The sequence below is a fragment of the Macroventuria anomochaeta genome (assembly GCF_010093625.1).
Source record: "Macroventuria anomochaeta strain CBS 525.71 unplaced genomic scaffold BU25scaffold_13, whole genome shotgun sequence".
NCBI lineage: Eukaryota > Fungi > Ascomycota > Dothideomycetes > Pleosporales > Didymellaceae > Macroventuria > Macroventuria anomochaeta.
In genome coordinates, this window is record NW_022985374.1 from 409,674 (window position 1) to 435,626 (window position 25,953).

Here is a 25,953-nt window from a genome sequence, read left to right on the forward strand (position 1 = left end):
GCAACGAGACGAGAGCAGCCAAGGAACTGCAGTATCGATTGACCGAGCTGTGAAGCCGCGTCAGTGATACCCAGTATAATCAACACTCGCAATATCTGTTATACAAACTGAGATTGTACGAAAAGGACTGCAGTGGATACAACGTGGATCTCGTACACAAACGATTGTAACGGACCCATATACCGACCCACTTGCAGAGGACCCACGTTGACAACGATCGATAGGACACCAAGGACCGAGTATCGAGGTCACGTCGACAACGCTTGATTGGACCGAGTATCAAGTCACTGACGATACTTGATATGAGCGGTACAATCAATCCTCCTGTCAAGTATATAAGCAAGTAGACACGCTGCCCTTATGGCATCGTGTTCAACCTTGTCAATCAACTTTGTTATTGGAATCTCACCTGCTCTTGAGCCAGACAGTATACTCTGTACTACTCATTGCAACCAGTCGCCATGGTCTTTGACTAGACGACTACCCCCTGATTATCACAGCAGTTTATCACAGTCAAACCTCTGCCGCTCCAAGCTCGCTCAGTGATAACCAACCCCTGACGGCTTTCTGTACCTCTGCTCATCCCTGAGAACCAATCGAATAGTGTCCACGAGCTTTGCTTAAGACACGACTTCAACATAGACTGTCTAGTTTGAAAGCTGGGTCAAGATCCTAATAACAAAACTGATTGACAAAGTAGAGCTGTTGAAGTTGTACTTTAAGCAAAGCTCGTAAGTACTATTCAATTGGTTCTCGAGGATGAGCTCTGGTTCTGGAACAGTAGTGGTAAGTCGCCTGGGTGAAACACCTAACAATGGCTTAGGGTGTAATGAGTAGTACAGAGTATACTGTCTGGCTCAAGTGCAGGTGAGATTCCAATAACAAAGTTGATTGACAAGGTTGAACACAAACCATAAGGGTTGTATTCCTACATGCTATATACTAAACGTGTCTACGTGGTGATCTGTCTGCTCTGTGGGATCTGACAGCACAGTGAGAGCAGTGGGAGCGTTCATGCAGAGTGCTCTGCGTGCTCTGTTGCTGTACGTCGGATTGTGAGATCAGTGAGAGCATATATGCTGTAAGGAGGTGCCTTGCACTATGCCTATATATTAGATGCAGAGCCCAATATCAGCAGTTGTGCTGATATTGATGTACTTTTTGGCCATTTGGCACAATGGGGCTCTGCATTGTTACATATGCAGTCTGACAGCTGGCCTTGTTTCCGTCTCAGCTTAACCAAGACTTGCTGCTGCTCTGTCGTTGCCTACGTTAGCGTGAGAGCGATCCTTGTCAGTGTTACTTAGTGTACCGCTGATCGTAACAAGAGCATTAAGTGCTATATACTAAAGATGTCTCATAAAGTTCTATGGTTTCCCACCGTGTCCCATGGGGGGCCTGGTGAGATTTGGTGAACATTTGTGGGAATTGTGGGATATCACATGTTGTGTTGTATTGTCTCATAGTCTTGGCCCTGGGCCACTGTAGGGTTTTGTGAGACATCACATGACTGTGAGGTGTTGTGTTCCATTGCTCTGTCACGCATTGTTGGTAATAAACCGCCAACTCCGCGTCTTTGTTCAGGGTTGTAACATGGACTTTCCTTGCTAATCGTGCAGGAAGTTTGAAAGGGTTGAGAAGAGCTTGATGGGGGATGGTGAAGGATTATAATCATCGTTCAACAACGACTATGACCAATGCGGTGAGAATTTTCAGACTCCGAACAGATGCATGCGATCTATATTGTTTTTCGAGCAACGAAACAATCATGAAGCTCTCTGAACCTGTATTTTGCGCCTCCACGGGGACAGCAGATATTTTGGCTAGCACCCTCGGGTCCTTTTGTCAAACATGTCCATGAAGACTTCACCTTTGTGATTTCCAAAGCAAGTAGATATACAGAGGGTAGGATGAAAAGAGAGAGAAACATGGTTCATATAGCATGCAGAGAGGCAACAACATCATAAGCAATCTTCGCTGTTTTGGTGCACACAAGCGCGGTAGACATGAGCTACTTCAAGCAAAACTTTGGATGAATGTTTCTTCCCATATGAATGACAACAAAGAGTAGGAAAGAACCCCCGAAGGCAGCAGACATGACATCGTTCCTGGTACTAGATACGACACTTATAAACTATTGGGCCGCCAAACAGACTTTACAGATCCAGGACGCTTAGGACCTCGGCCGCGTGTATTCCTTCATTTTAACTTTTGTGCATCGAGATAGACATATCGCAAAGCTGTCACGGTTTGTGATTTCACAGCGGAAGCAAACATGGATCACGAAGTCGAACGTTTGGACTGGGCATACCGTGGGATAACGTGATTTTGAATTCCAGTACAGAAATAGAGTGATGTAGTGTTAAGAAGATAGTGTATGTAGAGATTTAGGTTAGGATTTTAAGGCGAGTCGAACTCCACATATTACCTGGGTTGGCTTTGTCGTCCACGCTTCCTACCTATCATCCTTTCCAGATAGCTTTCGCGCAATCCTCTCTCAGACAGACATTCACAGCCCTATGATACATTCTCAAGAAAGCAGTCTCTATGTGTTGGAACGATGAGTGTTTCGGAGGTCTTGGATAATAGAATAGGAAGAAGTTGGGCTTTAGACCTAGACGGCATGAAGATTCACAAGATCTGGTAAGAGTCGCGTACCTTGCTCGAGTCGTACTGAAGCGATGAACGACCCATCGGAAACACCAGTCTCGTATCCAATATCCCTCGCCAATCTATCGTAGATTCCTTGGAAGTCATCCCCCCTCTCCACACTTACGAGATCGTCAAGGTATCGTCGGCCATACGAATCTCATGTACCCCAAATCTGGGACCGACCAAGGGAATACAGACAGTGAGGCGATCGTTACTTCGCAGGCTGAACGGCTCAGCATCCTGTCCTGCAGAATGAAGCTGTGACGTTGCCTCGACCCACCAATCAATAGTGGCCCTAACTGCTGCATTAGGTCAACTTTGGCATTTGCCGAAAGGCAAGTCCCGGTATACTGTGTGCCGTAACTCTGCTCATCTCTTGGAGTCCAGACTTGACAAAAGATCTTGGGATCGTCGGATGCCGCAGTGAAAGAATCTGCATGCACAATTCCATAATGTGGAGTCGAGGGAAGTTGATATACAGCCACGATGAAACTCGGGTTCGCGTTCGGCTGATGTACCACTCCTCCCGCGCACCGGAGTTTGGTCCGGCGTGCCTCGCGAATAGACGCACGATCTGTGTTCCTGAGCGTTAGAGGATGTTAGGCGATGGGGGATCTCACGACATGATCTTGCGGCGGGTTGAGCCGTCGTGTGGATGCGAGCCAGTGCGTTGAGGAAGTCGGATTCGTGTTCGCATTGCCCTTTTCGGCAAGGTTCAAAGTTTTGATGCAGGGCGACAACTTAAAGTAGATGTAGATCGACCGTGACAACCGCATCGAAAGGGTAGAAGCCGGAAATGTGCAATCTGTTGTCCAGGACTTTGGGGTTTGATGATGCCATTATTCGTTGTGCGGCCAAGGCCTCTGGCAGCGGACGAGTCTGCAGGTGCTGATCATCACGGGAACTTACATCCGCCCGCCGTTGTACGTCCATCACACCAATCCCCCAGGACTTAACCTGCAGGCAAGTAGGAAAAGCAAACATGAATTGCAGGTGGTGGCGCAACGAGGGACGTTCTGTTGTGGCAGCTGTGGCACCTAAGTGTGCATTGAAAAAACAATTTGTATGGCGCAAATCGCTCGTTTTGGTGATTCGCCTCGAGACAAAAGGAAGTGTAAAGACACGTCGACTTGTATCCTGGTTTCACGTGGATCTTTGCAGGTAGGAAAAGCTGCAAAGAAGAACTTTGAAGGATGGACATGCTGCGTGCATCACCAGGATGTGCTATTCATGTTGCACCCTGCAGTATGCGACCATTGTCGCGGGTTAGTGGTAGCAGAAACAAAAATGATATCTTTGAGCTCGAAGACAAGACGGAATGCATTCAGTGGCTGGTCAGAATGCGCATAGTCAGTAGCAAGAGCGACATATCCCTGCCAGTAGGGAATTAGCATACAAGGTGTCTTGAGGAGTCGCGGCAGGCTTGAATATGGACATGCAGATGCCAGCAAAAAATCGTCCGTCTTGACCACCGCCTCAGAATGATCGTGGTTTGTCAGGCTGCTCCCATGTGCAGTACATGCAATTGAACGATCTCAGTAAACAGGGTTTCTCTGCCTGTCCGTAGCATTGAGAACGGCATTTACTGTGCCGCACATCGGGTTGATAGTTCCGCGAGTGTTGTTAATAATGACAGGGTAACAATTATCTGGACAAGATCTGTGATGGAGTTGACCACCTCAGTTGTTAACTGTGCGCACGAGCTGACGGTCACTTGTCCTCTCCGCTTACCAGATACGCGATTACCGCCATGACAAGGGTGAACATGCTGTGCCGTCTCGTTGGTCGGTAATTTCCAAGATGAGGCCATCTTGACGCAGCGGCACAGCACACTCGGTGTGCCATGTTTTTCGCTCAGCGAACATCGGCATGCTCAGGCCGCATTTTGGCCACTTGAGCGTGTGCTCCACCTGTCACATAGGGGTGCCAAAAAGGGACAACGGCCAACGCATCTGATAGTAAGTGTGGTGCTTTGCTCCGATGCGGACGCTCCACTGTGCTCGCTAAAGCCCAATGCGGGTGGCTAGAGCAGAAAGGGGGTTACTGATGAGGATCACCACCTCCGGTGCCCAAAAGGATTCTGACCAGGCTTGTCAATTATTGTCTGGACCCTGAAAGCCGGTACAAACGATATCTCTTTTTCCCGTGCCGTGCGCGAAGATCACCACGCCTCGAAAATGCAGCATCCGTACCATAACGGCCGCGGGTATGACGATCTTTGCTGAAAAGACATGATGGCTGGTAGAGACACTTTCGTTTAGCCTAGGACTAAGACCTGCGAATTTTTGAAACACTTTCAAGCGGACAAATGGCTCGCCCAAGTAGCGTCGTACGACGCAGACATTATTTGTGAGCTGGGATGCTAAGCCATGCACTGCCTCGCCGCACGATATTACACCTGTTTTGATCGTTACCCGTGTCTCATTACCCAGGAATAGGGCCCATGCAGGGATTGAGGTGTAATTCGTATCAAGATCGAGATCTATTTTGAGTGGGGACGGCAGATGGCAATTCGAATCGAACCGACTTTGTTTTTGCAGTAAGCATCGCCAATCTGATTTACTCGAAGTCTTCCTGGGGTTGCAGGACGACTCGACTACGCCGTGTCTTCATACAGTCATGTGTATGCGTCTGCACGTGAATGAGCAGGGCTCTGCTTCTTATCGGATACACCGACGTTCCAACATACCCGGGAACAAGGAACCTGTTCGTGTTGCTCAGGCCACCTCCAGTCGTCGTACGCACGTATGTGATATCCTGCTCAAAGAACAAGTTACCAGCTTGCTGCTAATGACGAGATGAATGAGTGGCCGCGGAGGGACACTGCACGCTTGGAGTTCCTTTGCAAGTTGCTCCTCGGGCATCAATATCACCATGGGCCACTTTCGTACAGTAGCTGCGAGACTCGAGGGGACTGTACGATAGCGGGGACCGGTGGCAAATATTTCGCACCCTGGATACTCTCCTGTACGCCTGGAGACAGCAAACGATCTCGAAACAGGACGCTAGTGGAAGATGAGCGGGAATAACTGATAATCAGGTGAATGGTCCACAAGGCTGGTGAAGTCTACATCACCCCAGCAGGCATACCAGGCAAGACGTTGTGTCAGCCGTGCAAGTCGATAATGTCCAGACCATATTCTGACAATGCCATGTCTCTTTCCCATGCAGCAGTGCGCGTATATGCAGCTATACTTCCTTTTGTGATCTTGCTTTGGAACAACATGCTCTGAAGGAGTGAATGCGCTGTGAGGTCCGAAGTCTGAAACGTCTGATGTTGAGACATCTTGTAAACAGTATCTCGCTCCGGTGTACCGAGGTGAATTCCTGCAATATACCCGGACGATAGACTTGATCAGGTACGATGCCGTGAGTTGGTGGCCATCATATCCAATGAGTTATGATAGGGCGAGTGGATGCATCCTGAGCTCTTTTGGTGTTTGCTTATGAAAGCGCCTTACTGGACATCATGCCATGAGGCGTGCATGCGTAGTGGAAGCTGCGCAACACAGGAGATGCAATTTTCGACAAGACGACCACTTACCGCACGCGCAATACATAATACCCATAGCAAAGAGAACGTCGGAATGATGAGCAACGTGGAGAGTATTGACGAAAATTGATAGTGCCACGGAAAATTCCATGCAGGTTCCACGTTGTAAGCCACAGATCTAGCGCCAATGCCTCTGACATGTTCTTGACATGAACAGCTGCCAGTCTTCTGGCACTTCGAGTGAAGCGTTCGTGAGATCAGGCCAGATCACATCAATGTGGCAGCGATGCAGTAAGCTGTCATTCGTGGTGTTCCTTACCGTTGTGTGTGGGAGTTTGTTGCACGAGATTGGCATTGTGCATCCCGAAGCCTTGGAAGCTGTCCTCCGAATGAACAAGGAAACCGAGCAACAATGTCAGGAAGCCGCTGCCGATGTATTACGATCATCTGAGCGGGCGTTGACAATTGCTAGTCATTATGAACTCATAACGTTATCAGTGTTGGACATTGGGTTATTCTGCGCGGCTAATGAATGTATGACTCGTCGATATCAAAACGATATTTTGACGTTGCACTCCCTTTCAGTAGGTACCCTGGAAAGATCTTTGGGTCGGTACCGCTTGCTCATCTTCCAAACTCGTCTGACAGCGCGCCGCACAGCCGAGCAGGAGTGAACCACAATCAATGGAAGAAGATCTCTCTCAACGTGCTCCAGGTCCCGCCATGATGCTGTGGCCCACATGTTGTGCGGAATCGTGCGAAATATGCTGGAGCGGGAACGATGCCTGGACTGGAGCTCGCAAGCCACATGTGATGGTCTGACGTAACCGAGCGGTTCCACAGCCTTGGGGACGCGTTGAGGTTCCCTGGTAAAAATGGCCTGATATCCTCGCTTGGACGACCATAGCGGAGCTGCTGCCCACGACTCAGAAGGCGATGAGTAAAGCTGTTCGGTATCTCACACAACGATGAATGGCCGGCTTACCGTCCGCTGCCCCCGCTAACGTGAATCCTAATCGTGCCGCGGTCGATTCAGATTAAGCAGCACCACTGCACATGGAGATTCCCGATAGCGCCGGTTGGTGAGTTCGCAAACCTGGCTAGACGAGGTACCGCGTAGGCTGCCAGTTCATTTCGTACCGACCTGCGGTGCCCACGAAAACCACAGGCCCTGCGCTGGTGGCGCTGGCAGCATTCTGGGTGACATGCCCTGTCTTCGCCAAGTGAAGGATGACAGACGAACGTGGGTGCAAACCCCCATAATGCACTGGTGGGCCCTCGGCTGTCATCTCGATCGCAGCCATCGTTGATTCGTCCCACATCATCGGGCTGTTCCTAATTTAGTATGGGCGAATCTCACCTCGTGTTCGCGGCATCACTACTGGCACGGATGGAGCCAGCGATTCCCACCCCCTGTCGCAACGGCTGCGGATCGAAAGAAAAAGAACGTGAACAAACCCAAAACGCGCGTCAGGTTCTGTTGGCAGAGGGATTCCATGCTGCAGTGGCATGACTGTGCACGAAGGACGCAAGCAACTCTTGCAGTTGCAAAGGCGCTGATCCCACGCCAAAGAAAGCGTGCTGTACTGCTTTGAGGGGCGAATGCGACCGATGAAGCTAGGACTTGCAAGGGCAGGTTCGCGTGCCGCGTATCCTTGCTCTCCTACTCGACGCTTTGGGGAGGCTGCTGGAGCTGTGGAGAATCATTGCCCAGTAGGCAGCGTTCGCCGCCCATATCGTGCCGGGGGCAAACATCAGATGTGCTGGTGTCGAACATCCTTGCCTGCTCACTGCAGAGGCTCGTCACACTTAGCGATTACTCGCTGCCGGGACGGTTCATCTCCGATTGCATCTGCTTTAGCCGTCAGTGCCCCAGCATTATTCGTTCCCCTCTCACACCATGCTTGCCGGCGAGACGAGGCGCTGAGATCCGAATCGACAAATCGACCGAACTGTCAGATCAGATCACGGGACTAGCTGCTGTCGCCGCCTTTGCCCAGGTCACACTTGTCGAACGCTCCTTCACACCACTCGAGAACGCCATCGCCGCCCATTTTACTGAAAGCTGTGCATTGCAAGAGAAGGACTAAAAAGTGTGGCCATTGTGCGTGTTTCGCTCCGAACGACCCCTCCACGCTGTTGTGTTTGCGACACTACATCAGCCACCGACATCGACACCCAGAAGGAGAAACAGCGACAATATCATCGACGTACCTGGCCGGCGAGCTACAGCACCTATCGACTTTTTATACTGCAAATTGCCGTGAAGGAAAGAGGACGCAGTGACAGACTCGAGAGCAATATCGTTTGTTTGCAGTTGTTTGGTGGACTGGGCAATACGACAGTAACATTCTGAGGCGGGCTAGGAGGAAGTTGCTTGGCCGTGTTGTTTGCTGAGGAAGGAACGGTCGATCAGTCGCGCCGTTGACGTTGTGCGGGAAGGCACATACCCCCGATCCCCGCCACCGCGTCGCTGCAGCGGTTCGCATTCGACCCTCGACGTTTGCAACAACCCCAACGTGAGCCGTCGCTCGTACTGTTTTACCTGTCATGGAAGCACCAGACGCTGCTAGACAAAAGTAGGCTTGATATTGTTGTAGTTCTCTAGTTATCGTTCGCTAATTGCCTTGTCACAGTGTTGGCCTGCCTTCGATAAACCATATGGACTCCAATAGGTTCAAGCGAAAAGAGAGTGAATACCAGCGGAAACTCTCAACACCTGCGATGGCCAGTCCGTTGCACCCTTATTCGGGGCCGTCGCATTTGCACGGCACCCACCAATCGCCGCCCGCCAGCGCAGTACCCGGCTCGCTTGCTGGTCTGCTATCGCCCCCGGAATCACGCAGGACCTCTGGCGACGAGAAGGATGTCCACAACCCTGCGGCACGGCTATCGCTGCCGTCAATATCTGAGGCCCTGGGAGCAGAACAATCGCTGCCCTACCCGGGACCTGCCCCACCCCCACCCTCTGTCCCGGCACCAACATCTCAGCATTACGCACCGATTTCTTCCAACACCTCACCCTCAGAACCTCGCAAAAAACCATTCGAGTCTGATTCTTATAGCGCCCAAGGACCGTCTAATCCGTTCTCGCACCCTCGTAGTCCTTTCGTCGGTATATCCGCTTCCCAGGTACCACCCCCACCCCCACCACCACCACCACCACAGAGCCAAGTGGATTCGGCACCTCGACCAGCATATGAGCCACGTCCTGCGTACTCGACATCGCAACACAATCCGAGATTACCATCACTACACCCTATCAAGACCACGCAGTCACCGCCACCACCTCCTGCCGCTCGACCAAACCTGCCATACTCATACCCTCCTGCGCCGTCGCCAGCCTATGATCCTCCTGCTCCTGAACCATCCGAACCCATGAATCGTCAGTATGGCTACCAGCAATACGCATCTTACCCTCCGTCGGCACCTGCTCCAAGTGGACCGCCTGCGGCATATCCTCCTTCGACCTCGACTTACTCCGCAACTCCTCGTTATTACCCTACATCACTACGTGACAACACCGAAGCTCGCCTCGAAGAGAAGAAGCTCAATCGCGCTAGCCTCGCTCCGTATGGGGAGTCTGTCAAACGTCATTTGGATAGCTTCGACCTTGAGGCATCTTTGAACGAGGTATGTATCATGAGACGTCGGTTTCCTCCAACACTACTAACTGCATTAGATGGCCGACGGATGTGGGCGCATCTCGGAATTCTCCAAGGTTTATCGTCAAAGAGCACATGAGAACCAGCGTATCGGCATGACGCCTCAGTCATTACCAAGACTGGAAGATATCGACGACATGATCAAACAAGGTGAAAGGGTTCAGATGTCTCTCCAACGCATGAGAGATGTCGTCTTCAACCACCATCAAGCCAGCATCGCCGAGCCACCTCGAGAAGCTCACTACCGACGTGCCAATGGTTACGACCATGAGGCGTCAAGCAACTACGGCGACGAGATGAAGAGCAGCGGTGGGTTCGCTGGCAGTGACAACAAGACGCGAAAACGAGGCGTAAGTCCTTCTAATCCACTCATTGACTGCATCATCTTGACCTCGGTACAGCGAGCCGCTCCTCCTGGTCGATGCCACAGCTGCAATCGTGCCGAGACACCTGAATGGCGCAGAGGCCCCGATGGCGCTCGAACTTTGTGCAATGCCTGTGGTCTCCGTAGGTTGCACCTCTGTGCTTCTTTCTTCACTTACTGATCCATCGCAGACTATGCAAAATTAACCAGGAAGATTGGCAAGGATGCCATGACCAGCTCTAACCTCCGGCCGAAATCGATCGACCATGGCTCCCCTGCAGTCTGAGCAGGAACACCCTGTGTTTACTGGTCGATCTAATTGGAGTCACCATATGCCTTAGGATATCTGCATCCCGCTCTTCCGGAGCATCCCGCTCACCCCGAGCTGATCTTGCGTCGATCTACCTTCCGGATCAATTGGTACATACCTTCGTTCACTTTCTCTTTGCATCTCTCGACAGCATTGCAAGCGTCTTTTGATTTATCGTTGGAGCGTTGGCGTACGGTTTTACATGCTTGCATTTACAGGCTGCCTTATCAGAGACATGGCCTTGACATTTTAATGATGGAAGCATCTTATTCGCCATTTTCGCCATTTCGCGAGTTCAGAATGAAGCACCAGTATTATTGGTGAACGTGGAAGGTAGGTCTGGATCTCTCAGATACCAGGCCTGCCAGAGAGGATTGTGGTAGCTGTAGTCGAGTTGAGTTGTCTTTTTACTGTTACATACCAGCGACAGTTGCATTTCGGCACGCGCGCAGGGCTATTAGGCCCCACGACTGGTCAAGGGCGTTCTTCACTCGATACCCTATTAGGGTGGATCCATCATAAGCTGGCGTTAGGGTCGAAAAAACTTGCCATCGAGCGAGTGGATTGTTGTTTCATGGCATCTTTGCACGACCCGCACTTTACTAGAAGTGCTTATGTGTCAGACAATTTGTCGTTTTGCAGAGATACCATAGGCTTTTAGGCCCAGCAATGTGAATGCTATAGTAATCGAGATCTTCATTGTTCCTTTTTGCACTTACCCACAATCGGTTGTTAGTGAGAGGTTAGTAGTGGAGTACATTGAGTCAAAGCGACGCATTCACATGTCTCAGCGTAGAGCCAAACAAATCCAGCAAGTTTCGCAGAAGGCAACACAAGAGCACACCTGTCAGGCCACTTCCGGCCTCCATTGTGCCAAAAAACGAGACCTGATCAAGGAATCCTGCGCAACTGTAGCTTGTCACACATCACAAACATGCACGGCGCCTAAACGGGCGAGCACACGATAACATCGCAGCCCCATCATCTACGTAGCAACTACACAGCAGCATCGATGCACCACAAAGCACTGCCGGGTACGTACAGCACACGACTAGGAAACAAGTGGGTAGGTACAAGACGGTGCACAAACAGATCGATGATGCTCCAGTAGTAGGGAGACGGATATTGCCGTAACGAAGCACTTCGATCTCAGATCACCGATATCAAGATGATATGTCTCTCTAAGACGCATTAGCTAGTACGGGACGAACGATTCCCGCAGCCAGTAATCAATGTCATCCGGGGTTATGTCCAGAGGCGCAGGCGGTTGTTGGGGAGGAGCGGTCATGTTGAAGTCATGCGTGAGGACGTAAGCGCCCGCGGCAGATGGGTGGCTGAAGTGTGGAAGTGCCGCTAGTGATCGTACACACTCCAAACGTTGCGGCTTGTAATGCACGTTGTGGGCCGCTGCCAACGGTCGCGTAGGGACGTTCGCAATACCTGGGAGAAGGTTGGAGCTTGGGCAGTGATGCGCTGAAAGTTTTGGTGAGATCTAAGGGCCGCAGGGGAGGCATGCTGGCCGAACGGGTCCTGTCAGCAATATGAGAGGAGATTGGGGAAGCAGTTGATTGATTGATAGATCTATCAAAGTGAGTGAAGATATACCCTCCTGTTACATAAGCAGTCCTGAAACGTAGGATGCCTGAGCACCTTAGATAGCTGACAGGTCCCCTCAATTGTCTCAGTGAACATAAGTTCACGCGCAGCTGTAGGTGCATGGGGGGTGCTTGTACACGTGCAGACTGTGGAAGACAGAGACGGATGCTTACAGTCTAAGAAGAACGGGCACAAGTTCGTATGCAAGATGCGGGCTGGCTCCTTGCTCTTGCATGAACCACCAGGTCATCGAAGTGAGTCACTCTAGCCTTTCAGGCTGCCTCTCGTTGCTCATGCACTTGAGAGGTAAGAGAACAATCTGAAAGTCATTCTCTTACGTGATAAAGGCCCTACCATCTTGCAGTAGTTCTTCCTAGACATCATGCGCACCGAATTGTATAGGTGAGGTACGCGGAGAACGAGGCTGCATGAGGCCAGTGCGAACTAATCGACATGTGTAAAGGCACAACGTGCTTACTCAGTTACTTACACTCTTGGTACGCCCAAGTCACTCAGGATGCCTGCGACTCAACGTGCAGCCACCTGGGCTGACAGTATTGACAAGAACGATGTTGTCGTGATGGTGTTCCTCACAGATCTCAAAACCCCAGTCTAGACTCAAAAACGTCATCGGACCATCGCTGCAACCTCGGAATGCCGGCCATCCCACACTCCTCTCACATTTGTCAGCCAAACCGCCGGCTCTAGCTACCCTTCTTCCTACGGTTCGATATTGGCGCCCGGAATTCCCGTCATCACATTTCCTGCTTGTTTGTGACGATCTTGCGCGCACCGTGGACGCAGCCTTGCCTTGCCTTTCGTTGCAGACATCCCACTCGTTCGAACGAACGCTGCCCCACTAATCTTAGATCTGTTGTGCTTCCGGAACGACAACCCCACTACGTGCAAAACCACCTATTATCAACCACGAACACCTTCGGACCGCTCGTTTTTTTTTTTGAGATCTTGACGGGATGGGACTACTGTGAGACATGTGTGGTCAGCTTTGTTCGTGGGAGCTAATGCGGGGATAGTGCTATTGGAACGCCGCTCGAATGGCCTGAAGCTAAGAAGGTCGCCAGTCATGTGAGATCTTGGGGTATCGAAGTATGTTTGAGATGAACATGGTCAGGAACGTGGCAGTTGACGTACCTTGCAGCAACTACTGGCAATCTGGCGAGACTACAAGGGCAAAGAAAGAGATGCACTGCTATGGGGAGATGAGGTAGATCACCAGTTGTAAAGAGCAATGAACCCCGACTGACTGGCTTCAAGATCGAGTATCTGGTGGTCTGCTATGACCAGAACAACCACAAGGTCCGATTGTCTCTCCGCCAGGCAGACATTCTTGCAGCGTTAGCCACGGATGAGAAGCTTCTTGCCGAGGGTGGAGGTGTCCCCGATGTACAAACCGGCGATACAAAGTAGGTCCACAACAACGGCGGTGAGGATCTATGTTGACCATAGCAGAGGGATAAGCAACCCTGCACCAGTCTTCCACCCCGAGTTTGGGCGCTTCATGCTTGAAGCAACCCCCGGGAAACCTTGGGGCATTGGCTTCAAGGATTTGTTGGATGTGGAGCCCAACATGAAGTGGAGGTACGTGAATCAAAGTACACCATTTTCATCTATGCTTACACCAGCTTTGCAGACGGAAGATTGCCAAGGAGCACATGGAGGCAACTGAGTTCCCAATTACCTTGACAACATTCCCTCGACTTGGTAACAAAGACTGCCTCATACCGGACTATCCACCATCAGGACCAAAGCTACGATCTCAGTTCGTGCCGGATGAGATCGCAAACCCCCACATTCGGTTCCCAACACTAGCAGCGAATATTCGCTGGCGAAGAGGCAGGAAGGTGCAAGTCAACGTGCCTGTGTTCAGAGACGAGAACACTCCGTGGCCGTGGAAAGACCCCACCGTCGACTACGATCTGCACAACTGGCCTGAGGACGATGATGTCCGCAACGGAGCTGCTCCAGACAATTTCATTCACATGGATGCCATGGCTTTTGGTATGGGCAGCTGCTGTCTGCAAATTACTTTCCAAGCCAAGAACATCGAGGAGGGGCGGACAATGTATGACCAGCTCAGCCCACTGGGGCCTATCTTACTTGCACTGACTGCAGCTACACCCATCTACAAGGGATTCTTGGCAGATACTGATGTACGCTGGAACCAGATCAGTCGGGCCGTTGACGATCGTACGCCTGAGGAGCTAGGAGAGAAGGCAAGTGTATGATGGCTAACTGGCGAACTTCTGCTAACTTCATATAGCCTCTCAAGAACGATCGCTGGCGACTACCCAAGTCTCGTTATGCTTCCAACTCAACCTACATTTCTCAAGATCCGCGGTTACGGAAGGAATATCTGGATCCTGATCTCATCATCGACGAAGATCTCAAGAAGCGTCTGATCGAGGGTGGCATGGATGACGCTCTAGCAACCCACTTCGCTCACCTCTTCATCCGCGATCCTATTGTCATCTTCAATGAAGATCTCAAGGAACTCGACCTCAACAAGGCCGACCATTTCGAGAATCTTCAGTCCACCAACTGGCAACACATGCGCTTCAAGCCACCACCAGTGGGCTCTGAAATCGGCTGGCGTGTCGAGTTCCGACCAATGGAGATCCAGATCACCGATTTTGAAAACGCGGCCTTCTCCATCTTTATCGTCCTCATCACCCGCGCGATCCTCTCCTTCAACCTCAACTTCTACATTCCAATCACACGCGTTTCAGAGAATATGGAGACAGCACACATCCGCGACGCTGTCTCGAGCCAGAAGTTCTGGTTCAGGAAATCCCCCTTCCCATCTCAACCCTCCGGCCGCACAAACGGAACGGGCACGTCGACACCCGCCAATATGCCCAGCCGCCCGCCTACACCCGGTCCTGTTGAGGACGAGTATGATCAGATGAGCGTCAACGAGATCATCAACGGACAGCAAACAGATGGCGGTTTTCCTGGTCTTATTCCACTTGTCGAGTCGTACCTCAACAGCATGAACGTCGATGTCGAGACAAGATGTGACTTGGCGACGTACCTCGATCTCATCAGGAAGAGGGCAAATGGCACGTACTGGACAGCAGCGAAATGGATCAGGAACTTCGTACAGACGCACCCGGAGTACAAGAAAGACAGTGTGGTCAGTGACGAGATTACGTACGACCTTGTCAAGGCGGCAGAGCAGATCACGAAAGAGGAGGCGCGTGATGGACTGGGCAAGGAGATGTTGGGCTTACGATGGTAGATTCAAGATTCAGTAGATTACGTGCATTAGATGGATAGCAACGGTATACATAGGGTCAGCATTGCATCCCGGCACTTCATCACATCATGTTACTATCCGAGGCTTTCTCATCTTGTCTCTCTCCACGAGTGCCGAGACCAGTGACAGTGCCAGGTATAAAAGATCTCGCAGCTCCTCTGCTTTCTTTCCCAACCCATACATAAGCCATGAGAGATATTCGAAACGCACAAGGCGATGGTGCATGTCTGCCTTTGCTGACGACCTTGAAGTTCCAAGATCCGATACTGCGACTCCATATATCAGTTCAAAATGTACAGACAAGAAACCCTCGTCCTGTGCTCAACATACGCGTTGAATGTCGTTACCACTGCCTCAATCCCATTCTCTGTCCAAATGTATATTCGCAGAATCAGAAAATCAAAGCAGAAATTGATCGCCTATGTTTGAGCGAAAAATCTCCCTGTTAAGCTTTATCGTAGGTTGGAAATGATGAGAAGTTTACCTCTTTCTTCACGATCGAAAAGCGCAAGATCACAGTCCATGTGTCGCTGGCTTGATCACCACAGACTCAAAAGGCTGATTTGACGTATGATCGTACTTGTAGCGATTTGGACCTCTCCACGTGATAGCGCTTCCACCGACGTGAAGAACGGTAGACCATCGGAGTTTTCGAGGTTGACGTGAGGCTACCAGAGTTGGACGGCCTTCCGCGTCAGGCTACGGCGCTACCAGTAGGGCTGGTAAATGCAGGTCCACACGCCCGGGAGATCAACCCGTCAAAATGCCATGCCATGTGCCAACCGGACTGTCACTGAGCGCAAACGTCAAAAGGAGCGACTGCTGTTGTCGATAGGGAAATAGGCACATGTTGATGGTTTGATGGGGCAATGCATTTACGAGGAACCACCACCGCAGATACGATGATGATGATGATGATGATGATGATGATGATGATGAATGAATGAATGACTACGAGGATCAGGCCTGCAGCAGCGCAGCATCTCGATTCTCGGCCTCACGGCGCCTCTCGGGCACTCAGACTAGGCAGGGCGCGGCTAATGGCGCCGTTGTCCAGGCCAAGGCACGCGCAACACACTGCGTTGCTCCGCCCATCTCCTCCTTTGTCGACAATTGCATCTGCTTTCCCCACGATCGGGGTCCAGAGTGCGGCGTGTCTCAGATTGCGTGGTGCAGCATCGCCCATCCTGCTCGATAAGCGGCGCCTTCCTCTCGACGTCGAGGCTGACCCCTTGCCCCCTGTTCCATTAGGCGGATTGCCTCGAAGTCGTACCACTCATCAGACCATACCCACCGCGCGACTGCAGCTCTTGCACAGGATTCGAGCAGCCACGGCAACGTCCCCTAGTCGTTGCCTGCAAACAGGCGATTCTTGCGTAGCCGTCACCGTGAGCTGGCCCGTTCGTGCCCGTTCGTGCCCGTTCGTGCCCGTTCGTGCCCCCGAGCAGCCTGCAGCGACCCTTGAGCGCTGTCCGCTGTCTGCATCCTCTGGAAAGCGCGGGTACATGGTGACCTGATCTGTGGCTCCTTTTGCTGGTAAGACGGCGCCTTTCTCTTTCTATCCTCGCTGCACGCTGTTGTCGATACCGAGTGCCATCTTGGTGTTTTGTTGTCGTTGTTGTCGTTGTTGTTTTCCCTCCCATGTCACTGTCGCCGCAGCAGAGTCTCTGCGCGCTGCCCACTGCCCACTTGCCCTCATGGCTACTGACGCCTATGGCAGCCCCGACGACGGGCTGGAATTGGAGAGAATTGCCGTGCGTGCTGCTGCCACGGCCCGCGCACTGTCACTAGTTGACCGCTGTGCTGACAAGTCTATTAGGTTGGCCCGTATTGCGTCGCAGACTTTGGGTTTGACGCGAGTCCTCAGCAGCAGCAGACCACTCGCCCCGAGCCCCCGCCGCCGCTGGCGAGGACCACCACGGACGGCAGCATAGAGGACCCCATGATGTCGAGCGACTTCCCGTTCGACGGCATGCGTGGCCCGTGGCTGACCACTGCGGCGGACGAGATGACTCTCGCCGCCCCGGCCGACGACCTCGCCAGCTGGAACGAGTGGATGCAGTACAACCCCGCCGCTGCCTCGCAGAACCCGCAGCAGTCGCAGCCTCCCCCAATGACCTCTACGCAAGCGGCTATCGTGCCTGTCTCCGCTCCCATGTACTCGCAGGCCGGCGTGCCCTTCACCTTTGGCGGGTCTGTCGACATGCCCGCTGCCTTCGACTTCAACGGCAATGCACTGAGCTCGCCCTCGACCGTCGATGCTCAGCAGCAGAACGGCTTCTACTCACCACCCGTGTGGCAGCAACAGCCCCACCCGCAGCAACAACTCTACACACCCACCGTATTCGCCCATGCCGGCCCGCCTGCCTCGACACCGAGTCTCCACCACAGCCCTGGGTCTTTCCACAACGGCACATCGTCATCGCACTCATCGCCCGAACCCGCTACGGACTCAAAGAAGAGGAAGTCGACCGAGGACACCGAGGACTTTGACGATGCACCGTCGAGCAAGAAGAGTGGTTCGCAGCCGCCGAAGAAGACAGCGCACAACATGATCGAGAAGCGATACCGAACCAACTTGAACGACAAAATCGCCGCCCTGCGCGATAGTGTCCCCAGTCTGCGCGTCATGTCACGACCCAATGGCACCGAGGAGGACGACGACCCTGAGGACCTGGAGGGTCTCACCCCCGCACACAAGCTCAACAAGGCTACAGTGCTCTCCAAGGCTACCGAGTACATTCGTCACCTGGAGAAGCGCAACAAGCGTCTGACTGATGAAGTTGCGACATTGAAGGGACGCATCGAGAGCTACGAGAAGATGGCCATCTCCGGCCCCATGACCCTGCATGGAACTGTTAGCACGCCCGACGGCAGCAGGTTCCAGGAAGATCCATTCGCGCATCACATGCCGATGACAGGACCCCCACAGGGCATGATCCCTGTACCGGACAGTATCCGCGCTCTACAGCAAGGACTGCCGCCCCAGCAACACTACGCCCACGCATATCCACAGTACCCTGGACAGGCACGCCCGGCTCCAGGACCGCCAATGGTCAACGGACGTCGAAGCGGCGCAATGATGGGCAAGCTGATGGTCGGCTCTCTTGCTGGTCTGATGATCCTCGAAGGCTTCTCTGCGCGCGAACAGTCGCAAGAAGAACCGTCTGGCCGTGGTCTTTTCGCTCTACCTATCAACATCTTCTCCATTTTGTCTCCTACGACATCGTTCGGCAGCACGACTGTGCAGATACCCATCGCGAAGCTACTTCTTGTTTTTGGTGCTTTCTTTTACATCGTTGCTCCTCTGTTTGAATCCAAGTCGAAGTCGAAGAAGAAGTCAGTTCCGGCCTTCATGTTGGCTCCTGCGCCATCACTCGCCTCCCCGGTTGAGGTGCGTCGCAAGGCGTGGCTTACTGCCATCCAGACCGTTTGGGTGCCTCAGCACAACTTTGTCCTCGAGTTTGCGGCTCTTGCCTTGAAGATGCTGAAGCTCAGCACACGCAGAATTATCGGCTGGGACGGATACGCATACCTCACAGGCACAACAAAGGATCAAGAAATTGCACGAGTCAAGGCCTGGAACATTGCACTGGACGCTCAGCTGACGGGTGGCGACGCCGAGATTAGCAAGAGTCGCCTTGTACTGAGCTTGATGGCTTCTGGGACTCTGCCAGATACACCAGCACGACTTATGCTCAAGGCCCTGCACATTCGTGTATTGCTTTGGGAAGTTTCCACTGCCACATACGGCGGATGGCGAATGGTGGATGAACTAAGTGCCAAGATGGCTCGCAATTACTGGAATGCCGCCCGCAGCGAGCACCGAATTGCCAGCAATCTGAAGAGTGCAGAGGCAGAACCACTACCGGACCACCTGGCTGCTCTCATCGAGAGGGATTGCGACGAGGTGCTGGTAGCACCGATCATTCAGCGCGCCTACAATCTTGCCTGGAACCGAACAAATGCTGAGAACACAGTCGTTGATCTCTCCATGGACGGTGTTATTGAGGACTTCGCTATCAGCTCGCCACTCGATGCACTTGCAGCATGGTACTCCAGCCTTGTACTAAATAGGGGCCTTGCCGCCTACCTGGCTACAAAAAAGTCCGACTCGACTGCCGACCTCGACCTCGCTCTTCAGACCGCACCCGCCAACTCGCAAGCTCAGATGCGAGCCCTGGTTGCCGACGCTATTGTCTTCGACGAGGACCGTGACGCTCGCATCGCCAAAGCACTCGAAGCTCTACCTACACCACCTTCATCAAAGGTCAGCAAAACCGGCTTGAACCTTGTCGGCGACGGCACAGTCGCTGTCGATGTTCGCAAGGCACTCACACTAGCAAAATGCATCTCACTCATCGAATCTTCGCACCGCAATGCGCACAAACGTGCCATCTTCGTCATCAACAACACCTTCCTTCCCGAATGTACTACAACATTACTCAGCTTTGTCGCCGGCCACAAGATCCTCACTCGCTTCATGGAGGACTCATCGCTGCAAGCTCAGACAAGTTCCGGCCTTGAACGCATCGCTTCTGCGTTGCGCATGTGGATCGGACGCGAGACTGGTCGACGCAGCGGCTTGTCGAACAAGGCGAGAACCAAGATCGTGGAGTACTGCCTCAAGACGAGCAAGACGCTTGTTGGGCTCGTGGAGGTTGATGACGGGTATGTGAGTGCGAGTGTGAAAGACGACGAGGCGTCATCGTAATTTACTTTTTTTTTTTTTTTTTTTTTTTTTTGGACCTTTTGGATATAGGGATCAAGCATCCCAACCCGGATTGCTGGCGTTGCACAGGAAGAACACCCAACTGTCACGGCTTTTGCTTTATGGTTTGTTTGGGACGTGCCCGCTGAGGCTTTGGCTAGTTTACTTTTCTTCTGTTGCAACATATGCACTACTACGTAGATACCACTCAACGTCATCCTCGCTGTCACTATAGTGACCTCTTTCAACATCCACATCTGTGCCTCTGTTCTCATCGTTACATCCGATTTGATCTGCATCGACATGTGATACTGAAGTCAGCTGCACTGCAGGTTCCCGTCGATATGCAAGCTTCATGTTACCTCGAGTACCATCTTAACCCTAGCCCTGCGCACTCTATGGTGCTACGCAAACATTCCATCTTCTACGAGTCTGACATTACACGCCATCGCCTACACCGATCGCAGTGGACCGCATCAGTACGAATACTTTCAACCAATGTTTTCCACGACACTGTTCGAAGAGAGTCCAGCCATCCTTCAAAGTTAACAACACTGATCACAACACCGTCCGTTACTCGCTTCCCAAGCGCGTTTTCGAAGCAGCGCGGATGGCGCTCCGCCCACCCCTCTCCCTCTCCCGCACACGAACAGCCATTCCTACTGTCCGCAGGGAGGAGGATGGTCAAGGACGGACGTCGCGCAGCCAAAGAAGCTAGGGAAGCTAATGGAGAGTGGGCGGGGGAGGTAGCGCTGGTGAGACGGGAGAGGGAGAAGGAGAAGTACTTGGGAGAAGGGGATGAGGGGTGGCAGTGAAGCTCGAGTGTGATAGATAGATAGATAGATAGATAGATAGTTAGTATGGGTCCTGCACCTGGACACCAGGGCTGGCGCGCCGGACCCTCAGTCGATAGGTAGTCCTAGGACTGGCTAGCTAGCTAGCTAGCTCGACCACTCATCCATTTATACCCATGCTATACTGTCACCGTCACCGTCACCGTCACCGTCAGCATAGCGGGAGAAGAACATGGAGAGTAATGATGTGAGATTACTACAGTCCTCCCTATCCAATGCAACGGCTCAATCCCAAAACGCCTGTCTATGCAAGACTTGCTTCGTACGCCTCAATATGCAATTACATGGTACACATATCGCCATCCCGTCATAGATCCCTGAATATCATCCCCCATTCCCATCCGCTCCTTGATCAATTGTCCTTCCACTCATCCCAATCCTTTTTCCTCTCCCGACTCCCGCTCTTCTTGCCCTTGCGTGACTTATCCGAGAACCCCTCAGGGAGATCGTTCCAATTCTTCGTCTGCGGCAAGGTCGTCGTCGTCGTCGTCGTCGTCGTCGTCTGCGTTTTGATCCTGCGATCCGCATCCTGCTCGTCGCTGGAGACTTCGTACTCATCCTCGTCGTCGTCCTCGGAGATGTAGTTGTACTGGTCGAACTTCTTCCGCGTCTCGATGGTCTGGAGCGGCACATCGCCGTCGGCGTACATGCCCTGCTCTCTACCCAGGATCTGGTCTGCTTTGCTCGGGCTCCTGCGGCCGTCGCGGTGCGCGGTCACGGTGCCGGTGTTTGTCGCGGAGAGGTACTGGCTTTGATCGGCGTGGCGGTAGGAGACGCGTGGGGACGGGGGATTCCAACCGCCTGGCTGCCAGCCCTGGGGGACGCGGCCGACGCGCCGGAATTCTGCTTCGGTGGGCGTGTCGACGCCCCAGCCAGCGGCGCGCTCGCGCTGCTTCTGTTGCTGCTCCTCTCGCTCGCGGTCCTGGCGGATGCGATCGCGGGCTGCGAGCCACCTCGGGCTTGGTTCCCAGGACCAGCCGTCTCCTGTGGTGTTGGTGATGGGGACGAACCATTTGATGGGCGAGGGGCCGAAGACGTGAGCTACATTGCGCTTCCAGCCCAGATCGAATGCGTTGGGGAGCTGCTCGTTGTCTCGCTCGTCGAGATAGTTGTCGTAGCGGTCCTGGTATTGCTGGCGTTCTCGGTGTTCGTACGAGTTGTATGCAGGGTGCGAGTAGTCGTTGCCCTGCCCGCTGGAAGGCGTCGGTGAGCGCGAGGGTGTCTCGCCTTCTTCCGGTCTAGTCACGCCGGGGAGCGCGTTCGCGTGGATCTCGCGCAGCTGGTCGCCGATGCTAAGCCGTCCGCTGGCCTGCGCATCGAGGTAGTTGCGGTCGTTGAGGTTGTGCTTCATCGTCTGTCTGAGCGGCGACAGGTAGCGCGTCTTCTCCAGGCTCTCGATCGTGGTCTGGCCCTTGACTGTGAGCCAGAGATGCCATGCAGTGAAGCCAGTAATGACTATCCCAATGATGCCGGAAAGTACAGCGAGCAAGACGTCGTTGATGGGCATAAAAGACTCGGTGTACTGGTTGTCGCTCAGGATCTCGCTCCACACCCATGTCGCCGACGTCGCAAAGCAGACCCAGCAGAAGAAGGTGAGGTATATCAGGAACAGCAGGAAGGCCTTGTAGTTGCGCAGGCCAACGCAGGTCGCAAGCCAGGGGCAGTGGTGGTCCATCTTCAGGACGCAGCGCTTGCATGTCGAGCAGTGGTGGGCGCGGTCGGGCTTGTTGGACTGGCACTTGTTGCAGAAGCGGACGCCGCCGTCGGATGCCTTGACGGTGAACGAGGTGTAGTGCACGCCTCCTCCTTCCTGCGTGGGCAGATTGCTGTAGCCATTGTTGTAGTTGAGCGGCGACCCGGGATCGGTGAAGACGGCGGTGGTGTAGCTCCAGTTGAGCATGCAGTAGAGGAAGAAGCCGAGCGCGGATGTGAAGTGGCCTGCATTGTTGTGTCAGCGTTGCACGCGTGTCTCGACGGCTGCGGCTTGCGGCTTGCGGGAGTGCGCACCAGTCCAGGCATTCTTGGCGGGCACGAAGCCGATGCCGACCTCGACCCAGACGGCCCAGGTGGTCAGGCCGTAGACGAACAGCAGCGGGAAGTAGGTGATGGTGTTGCAGCAGTACCGCTCGACCTTGCGTGCCCAGGCGCGGGGGCGCATGGCTCGGGAGGGGGACGACGGGGGAGAGGGCGAGCCCAGCGTGGCCATACTCGGGGCTCTCGTTACCGGCCCAGCGCGAGACAGGGCATCTGAATGTTCGGGGGGCGATTGAGCGAGCGGACGGGTTCGACGCGGATTCTACGGGGTCAGACTAGCGCAGGCGACCCATCCGAGAAGAGCTGTGGAAGGCGTGCAAGGCGTGCAAGGCGTGCAAGGCGTGCAAGGCGTGCAAGGCGTGGAAAGGCCGCCAGAAAGGCTGCCAGAAAGGCTGCCAGAGAGGCCCGCGGGAGAGCTGAGATGGGGCTGTTGCACACGCAGTTTCAGGGTGCAGCGGCGCACAGCGAGTCACATGCAGAGGCGTCCAGAGAGGGAGTGAGACGCAGCGACAGCAGCGACAGCAGCGACAGCACGAGGACGGCGATAGAATGCTAGGTATAGGGGAGAGAGCCCTGGAGAGGCGCGGCGACTGTGTCTGCTACCCCGGACGAGTTGACGGAGGCGCTCCAAGACGTGGTCGTGTCCCAGATGCGGCCCATGTCCGCCGCCGGCCGCCCTGCAGCCGATCTCACTTGGGATGCGAAGAGGCAAGCAGCGCACGTGACCGTCCATCCCTTGTGCCACCGTCCCTGCAATTACAAGACGCACTTGAGAGCAGCACGCAGCAGCATGCAGCAGCACGCAGAGGCACGCAGCGCTCCTCGTATGTTGGCAGTGGCCGCCGCCCTTGCTACTGCCAATGGCCGCCGCGCCACTGTCATACCGCTCCCTCGATGCTTGAATGAATGTTCGTCCACTTGGCTACACTGACAGTCGCACACACGCGTCCCGTCTCCAGTGTCTCCACCGCTCTGATCATCATCCCTGGTAACCAACGCGGTTCAATTAAACGTAGCTTGACACAACTGATACAGATGCGCCAATCGACACCTCCCATCCCTGTCTGTGACGACCCCAGTGCGCCTGCGATGAGACTTGATAAACGTTGCCCTGCTCTGGGCCGTCCACACGGTCCTGCCTCCAGTGCAACACCTCTGACTGCCATACACAGTACTGCGCCAGCGGCCCTGCTGTTTTCCTCCCTTCGCTGTCGTCGCCTGGTGCTTTTGCCCTCCTACCCTGCGAGCATGCACTGATTCACTCGTTTGCCTTCTGTCTCTTCCGTCCCACACTGAGCCATGCTTGCGACCAGGAAACGGCCGCTGCCGCTGCTGGCTGCCCTCACGCTCGTTCTTGTCGTCATCTTCTACCACAGAGATCATGCCGACCGCATATACCAGCAGTGGTCGACCTCGATCGAGTCGCATCCCATGAAGCTGCCTGCAAATCGCACACTGGGCTTTGGTGCTGTCGTTGTCGTCTCAAAAGATGGCTCTGAACGCCGCCATGCCCTGCTTCAGGCCGCGAACGTGACCGACGTTGACCTCACCATTCCACAGCAACCGCAGTGGACTGAGGGCGACGTTCAACGATTCATCAATGGCCAAGACAATGCTCAGAGAGGCTCAATACTAGCGTGGTTAGGCCACCACAACGCTCTTCGCTGGTAAGCAGCTCGTCTGCAGGGCGCTTCTTGGCTGCAGCCTCATGCTCCGTCGTACAGGGCCGTCGCTGATTCGTTCTTGCAGGTTCTTGGATTCTGGACTAGAGACAGCACTCATTCTTGAAGACGACGTCGACTGGGACATTCGCCTTCGCAGCATTCAGATTCCACTGGCAGCAAGCGCTGCACGCCAGCTCCTTCCACCACAACGATCGTACCATCCATTTGCAAACTTCGGTAGCAAGCACGTGCAGTATTGGGGCAACCACGATGACTGGGATCTACTCTATCTTGGCCACTGCGGCGACTATTTCGACGAGATCACTGAAGATGGACCAAAAGCTACCAACAGCCGCTACAACCTGACCGGCACACCCCACGTCTTGTACAAGGACTACACTCTGCCCATGAGATCCGACCTGCACCCTTTTACGCAAGCCCTGTTTGGCGCACTACAGATGCCCGCGCACTCGCGAGTCTTTCACCGCTCAAAGTTCCCACTCTGCTCTTTCGGCTATGCAGTCACGCGCCCGGCCGCCGAACGACTGCTCAACGACCTCGCACCGCCGAAGCTCCGTAAGAAGGGGCCCCGCGCATTCGACGTCTCGCTCCTACACGCCTGCAACAAAGGGTCTAAGACGCCCTCACCCACGGCAAACTGGAGAAATCCCAAACCTCACCCCAACCCCAAGTTACGGTACAAGTATGCGAGCCCCGGTCTACGCTGCTGGACACTGAACTCCGAGCTATTCCACCACATGCCAGGGCAGAGTGAAATCGCAGAGATTGGCGCAAGAGCTGGAGAAGAAGAGGCTGGCATCCCACCCGTTGATCTAGCTGGCCAAGCGCAAGTTATCTACCGGAATGAGACGACGAACATTGACTGCGGATTTTGGAGCGGCGCATTCGCATTTGACGAAAACGACACAGACCAGCTCCGCACACTGCAAGAAAAAGTTGGGCGAGAAGGCAGGTGCCTGAAAGAAGGCCGACGAGAGACAGACGAGACGCTCCAGAAGCTCATGGACTAGAAGCCCGGAGCTGCGCAGTGGTCACGCACCCATTGAACCAACAAGCAAAGCTCATCCACTGAGCGTCCACATCAACTGTACAAATGACATATTGACAGCATCTCTCCAACGTTTGATTACGGTGCTACACAGGAGTTATACGACGTGTATTGAGCACGGCATGTTCCTATCATGATTTTCGGATACCATGCAGCAAGGACTGCGCATACGGCGCATGTAGGCTTTTTGATTTCAGTCCAGCATGAACAAACAACAGCATTGATACCACACAGTAGAACTAGAAGATCTAGAATCACAATCAA

The 25,953-nt window shown here is 53.6% G+C and overlaps 7 protein-coding genes across 7 annotated transcripts; 6 read left to right on the plus strand and 1 right to left on the minus strand.

Moving 5' to 3' along the window:
* Positions 1-8,409: 8,409 nt before the first annotated feature.
* Positions 8,410-10,482, plus strand: BU25DRAFT_36432 (uncharacterized protein). The gene is made up of 3 exons (XM_033703786.1): positions 8,410-8,724; positions 8,782-9,778; positions 9,828-10,482. Exons 1-3 carry the CDS (start codon positions 8,696-8,698, stop codon positions 10,353-10,355), a joined length of 1,554 nt encoding a protein of 517 aa, XP_033562648.1. The 5' UTR covers positions 8,410-8,695; the 3' UTR covers positions 10,356-10,482.
* A 2,633-nt stretch (positions 10,483-13,115) lies between these two features.
* On the plus strand, positions 13,116-13,323 carry BU25DRAFT_339139 (uncharacterized protein; the record flags this gene model as incomplete). Its single annotated transcript, XM_033702753.1, has 2 exons — positions 13,116-13,187; positions 13,240-13,323. Coding segments are annotated over 2 exons (156 nt in total), but the record flags the coding sequence as incomplete, so codon positions are not given.
* Positions 13,324-13,482: 159 nt separating this feature from the next.
* On the plus strand, positions 13,483-15,339 carry BU25DRAFT_339339 (glutamate-cysteine ligase-like protein; the record flags this gene model as incomplete). Its single annotated transcript, XM_033702768.1, has 3 exons — positions 13,483-13,679; positions 13,732-14,320; positions 14,362-15,339. 3 exons carry the CDS (start codon positions 13,483-13,485, stop codon positions 15,337-15,339), a joined length of 1,764 nt encoding a protein of 587 aa, XP_033562650.1.
* Positions 15,340-17,235: 1,896 nt separating this feature from the next.
* Positions 17,236-20,102, plus strand: BU25DRAFT_410027 (uncharacterized protein). Its single transcript, XM_033706185.1, has one exon. The coding sequence runs from the start codon at positions 17,303-17,305 to the stop codon at positions 20,069-20,071; it is 2,769 nt and encodes a 922-aa protein (XP_033562651.1). The 5' UTR covers positions 17,236-17,302; the 3' UTR covers positions 20,072-20,102.
* An 824-nt stretch (positions 20,103-20,926) lies between these two features.
* BU25DRAFT_410029 (zf-DHHC-domain-containing protein) lies at positions 20,927-23,575 on the minus strand. The gene is made up of 2 exons (XM_033706186.1): positions 22,930-23,575; positions 20,927-22,860 (listed from the first exon to the last, which is right to left on the minus strand). Exons 1-2 carry the CDS (start codon positions 23,126-23,128, stop codon positions 21,275-21,277), a joined length of 1,785 nt encoding a protein of 594 aa, XP_033562652.1. The 5' UTR covers positions 23,129-23,575; the 3' UTR covers positions 20,927-21,274.
* Positions 23,350-24,059, plus strand: BU25DRAFT_36347 (uncharacterized protein). Its single transcript, XM_033703759.1, has one exon. It carries the CDS (start codon positions 23,506-23,508, stop codon positions 23,860-23,862), a length of 357 nt encoding a protein of 118 aa, XP_033562653.1. The 5' UTR covers positions 23,350-23,505; the 3' UTR covers positions 23,863-24,059.
* On the plus strand, positions 23,768-25,905 carry BU25DRAFT_490587 (glycosyltransferase family 25 protein). The gene is made up of 2 exons (XM_033711503.1): positions 23,768-24,623; positions 24,706-25,905. Exons 1-2 carry the CDS (start codon positions 24,256-24,258, stop codon positions 25,649-25,651), a joined length of 1,314 nt encoding a protein of 437 aa, XP_033562654.1. The 5' UTR covers positions 23,768-24,255; the 3' UTR covers positions 25,652-25,905.
* Positions 25,906-25,953: the final 48 nt, after the last annotated feature.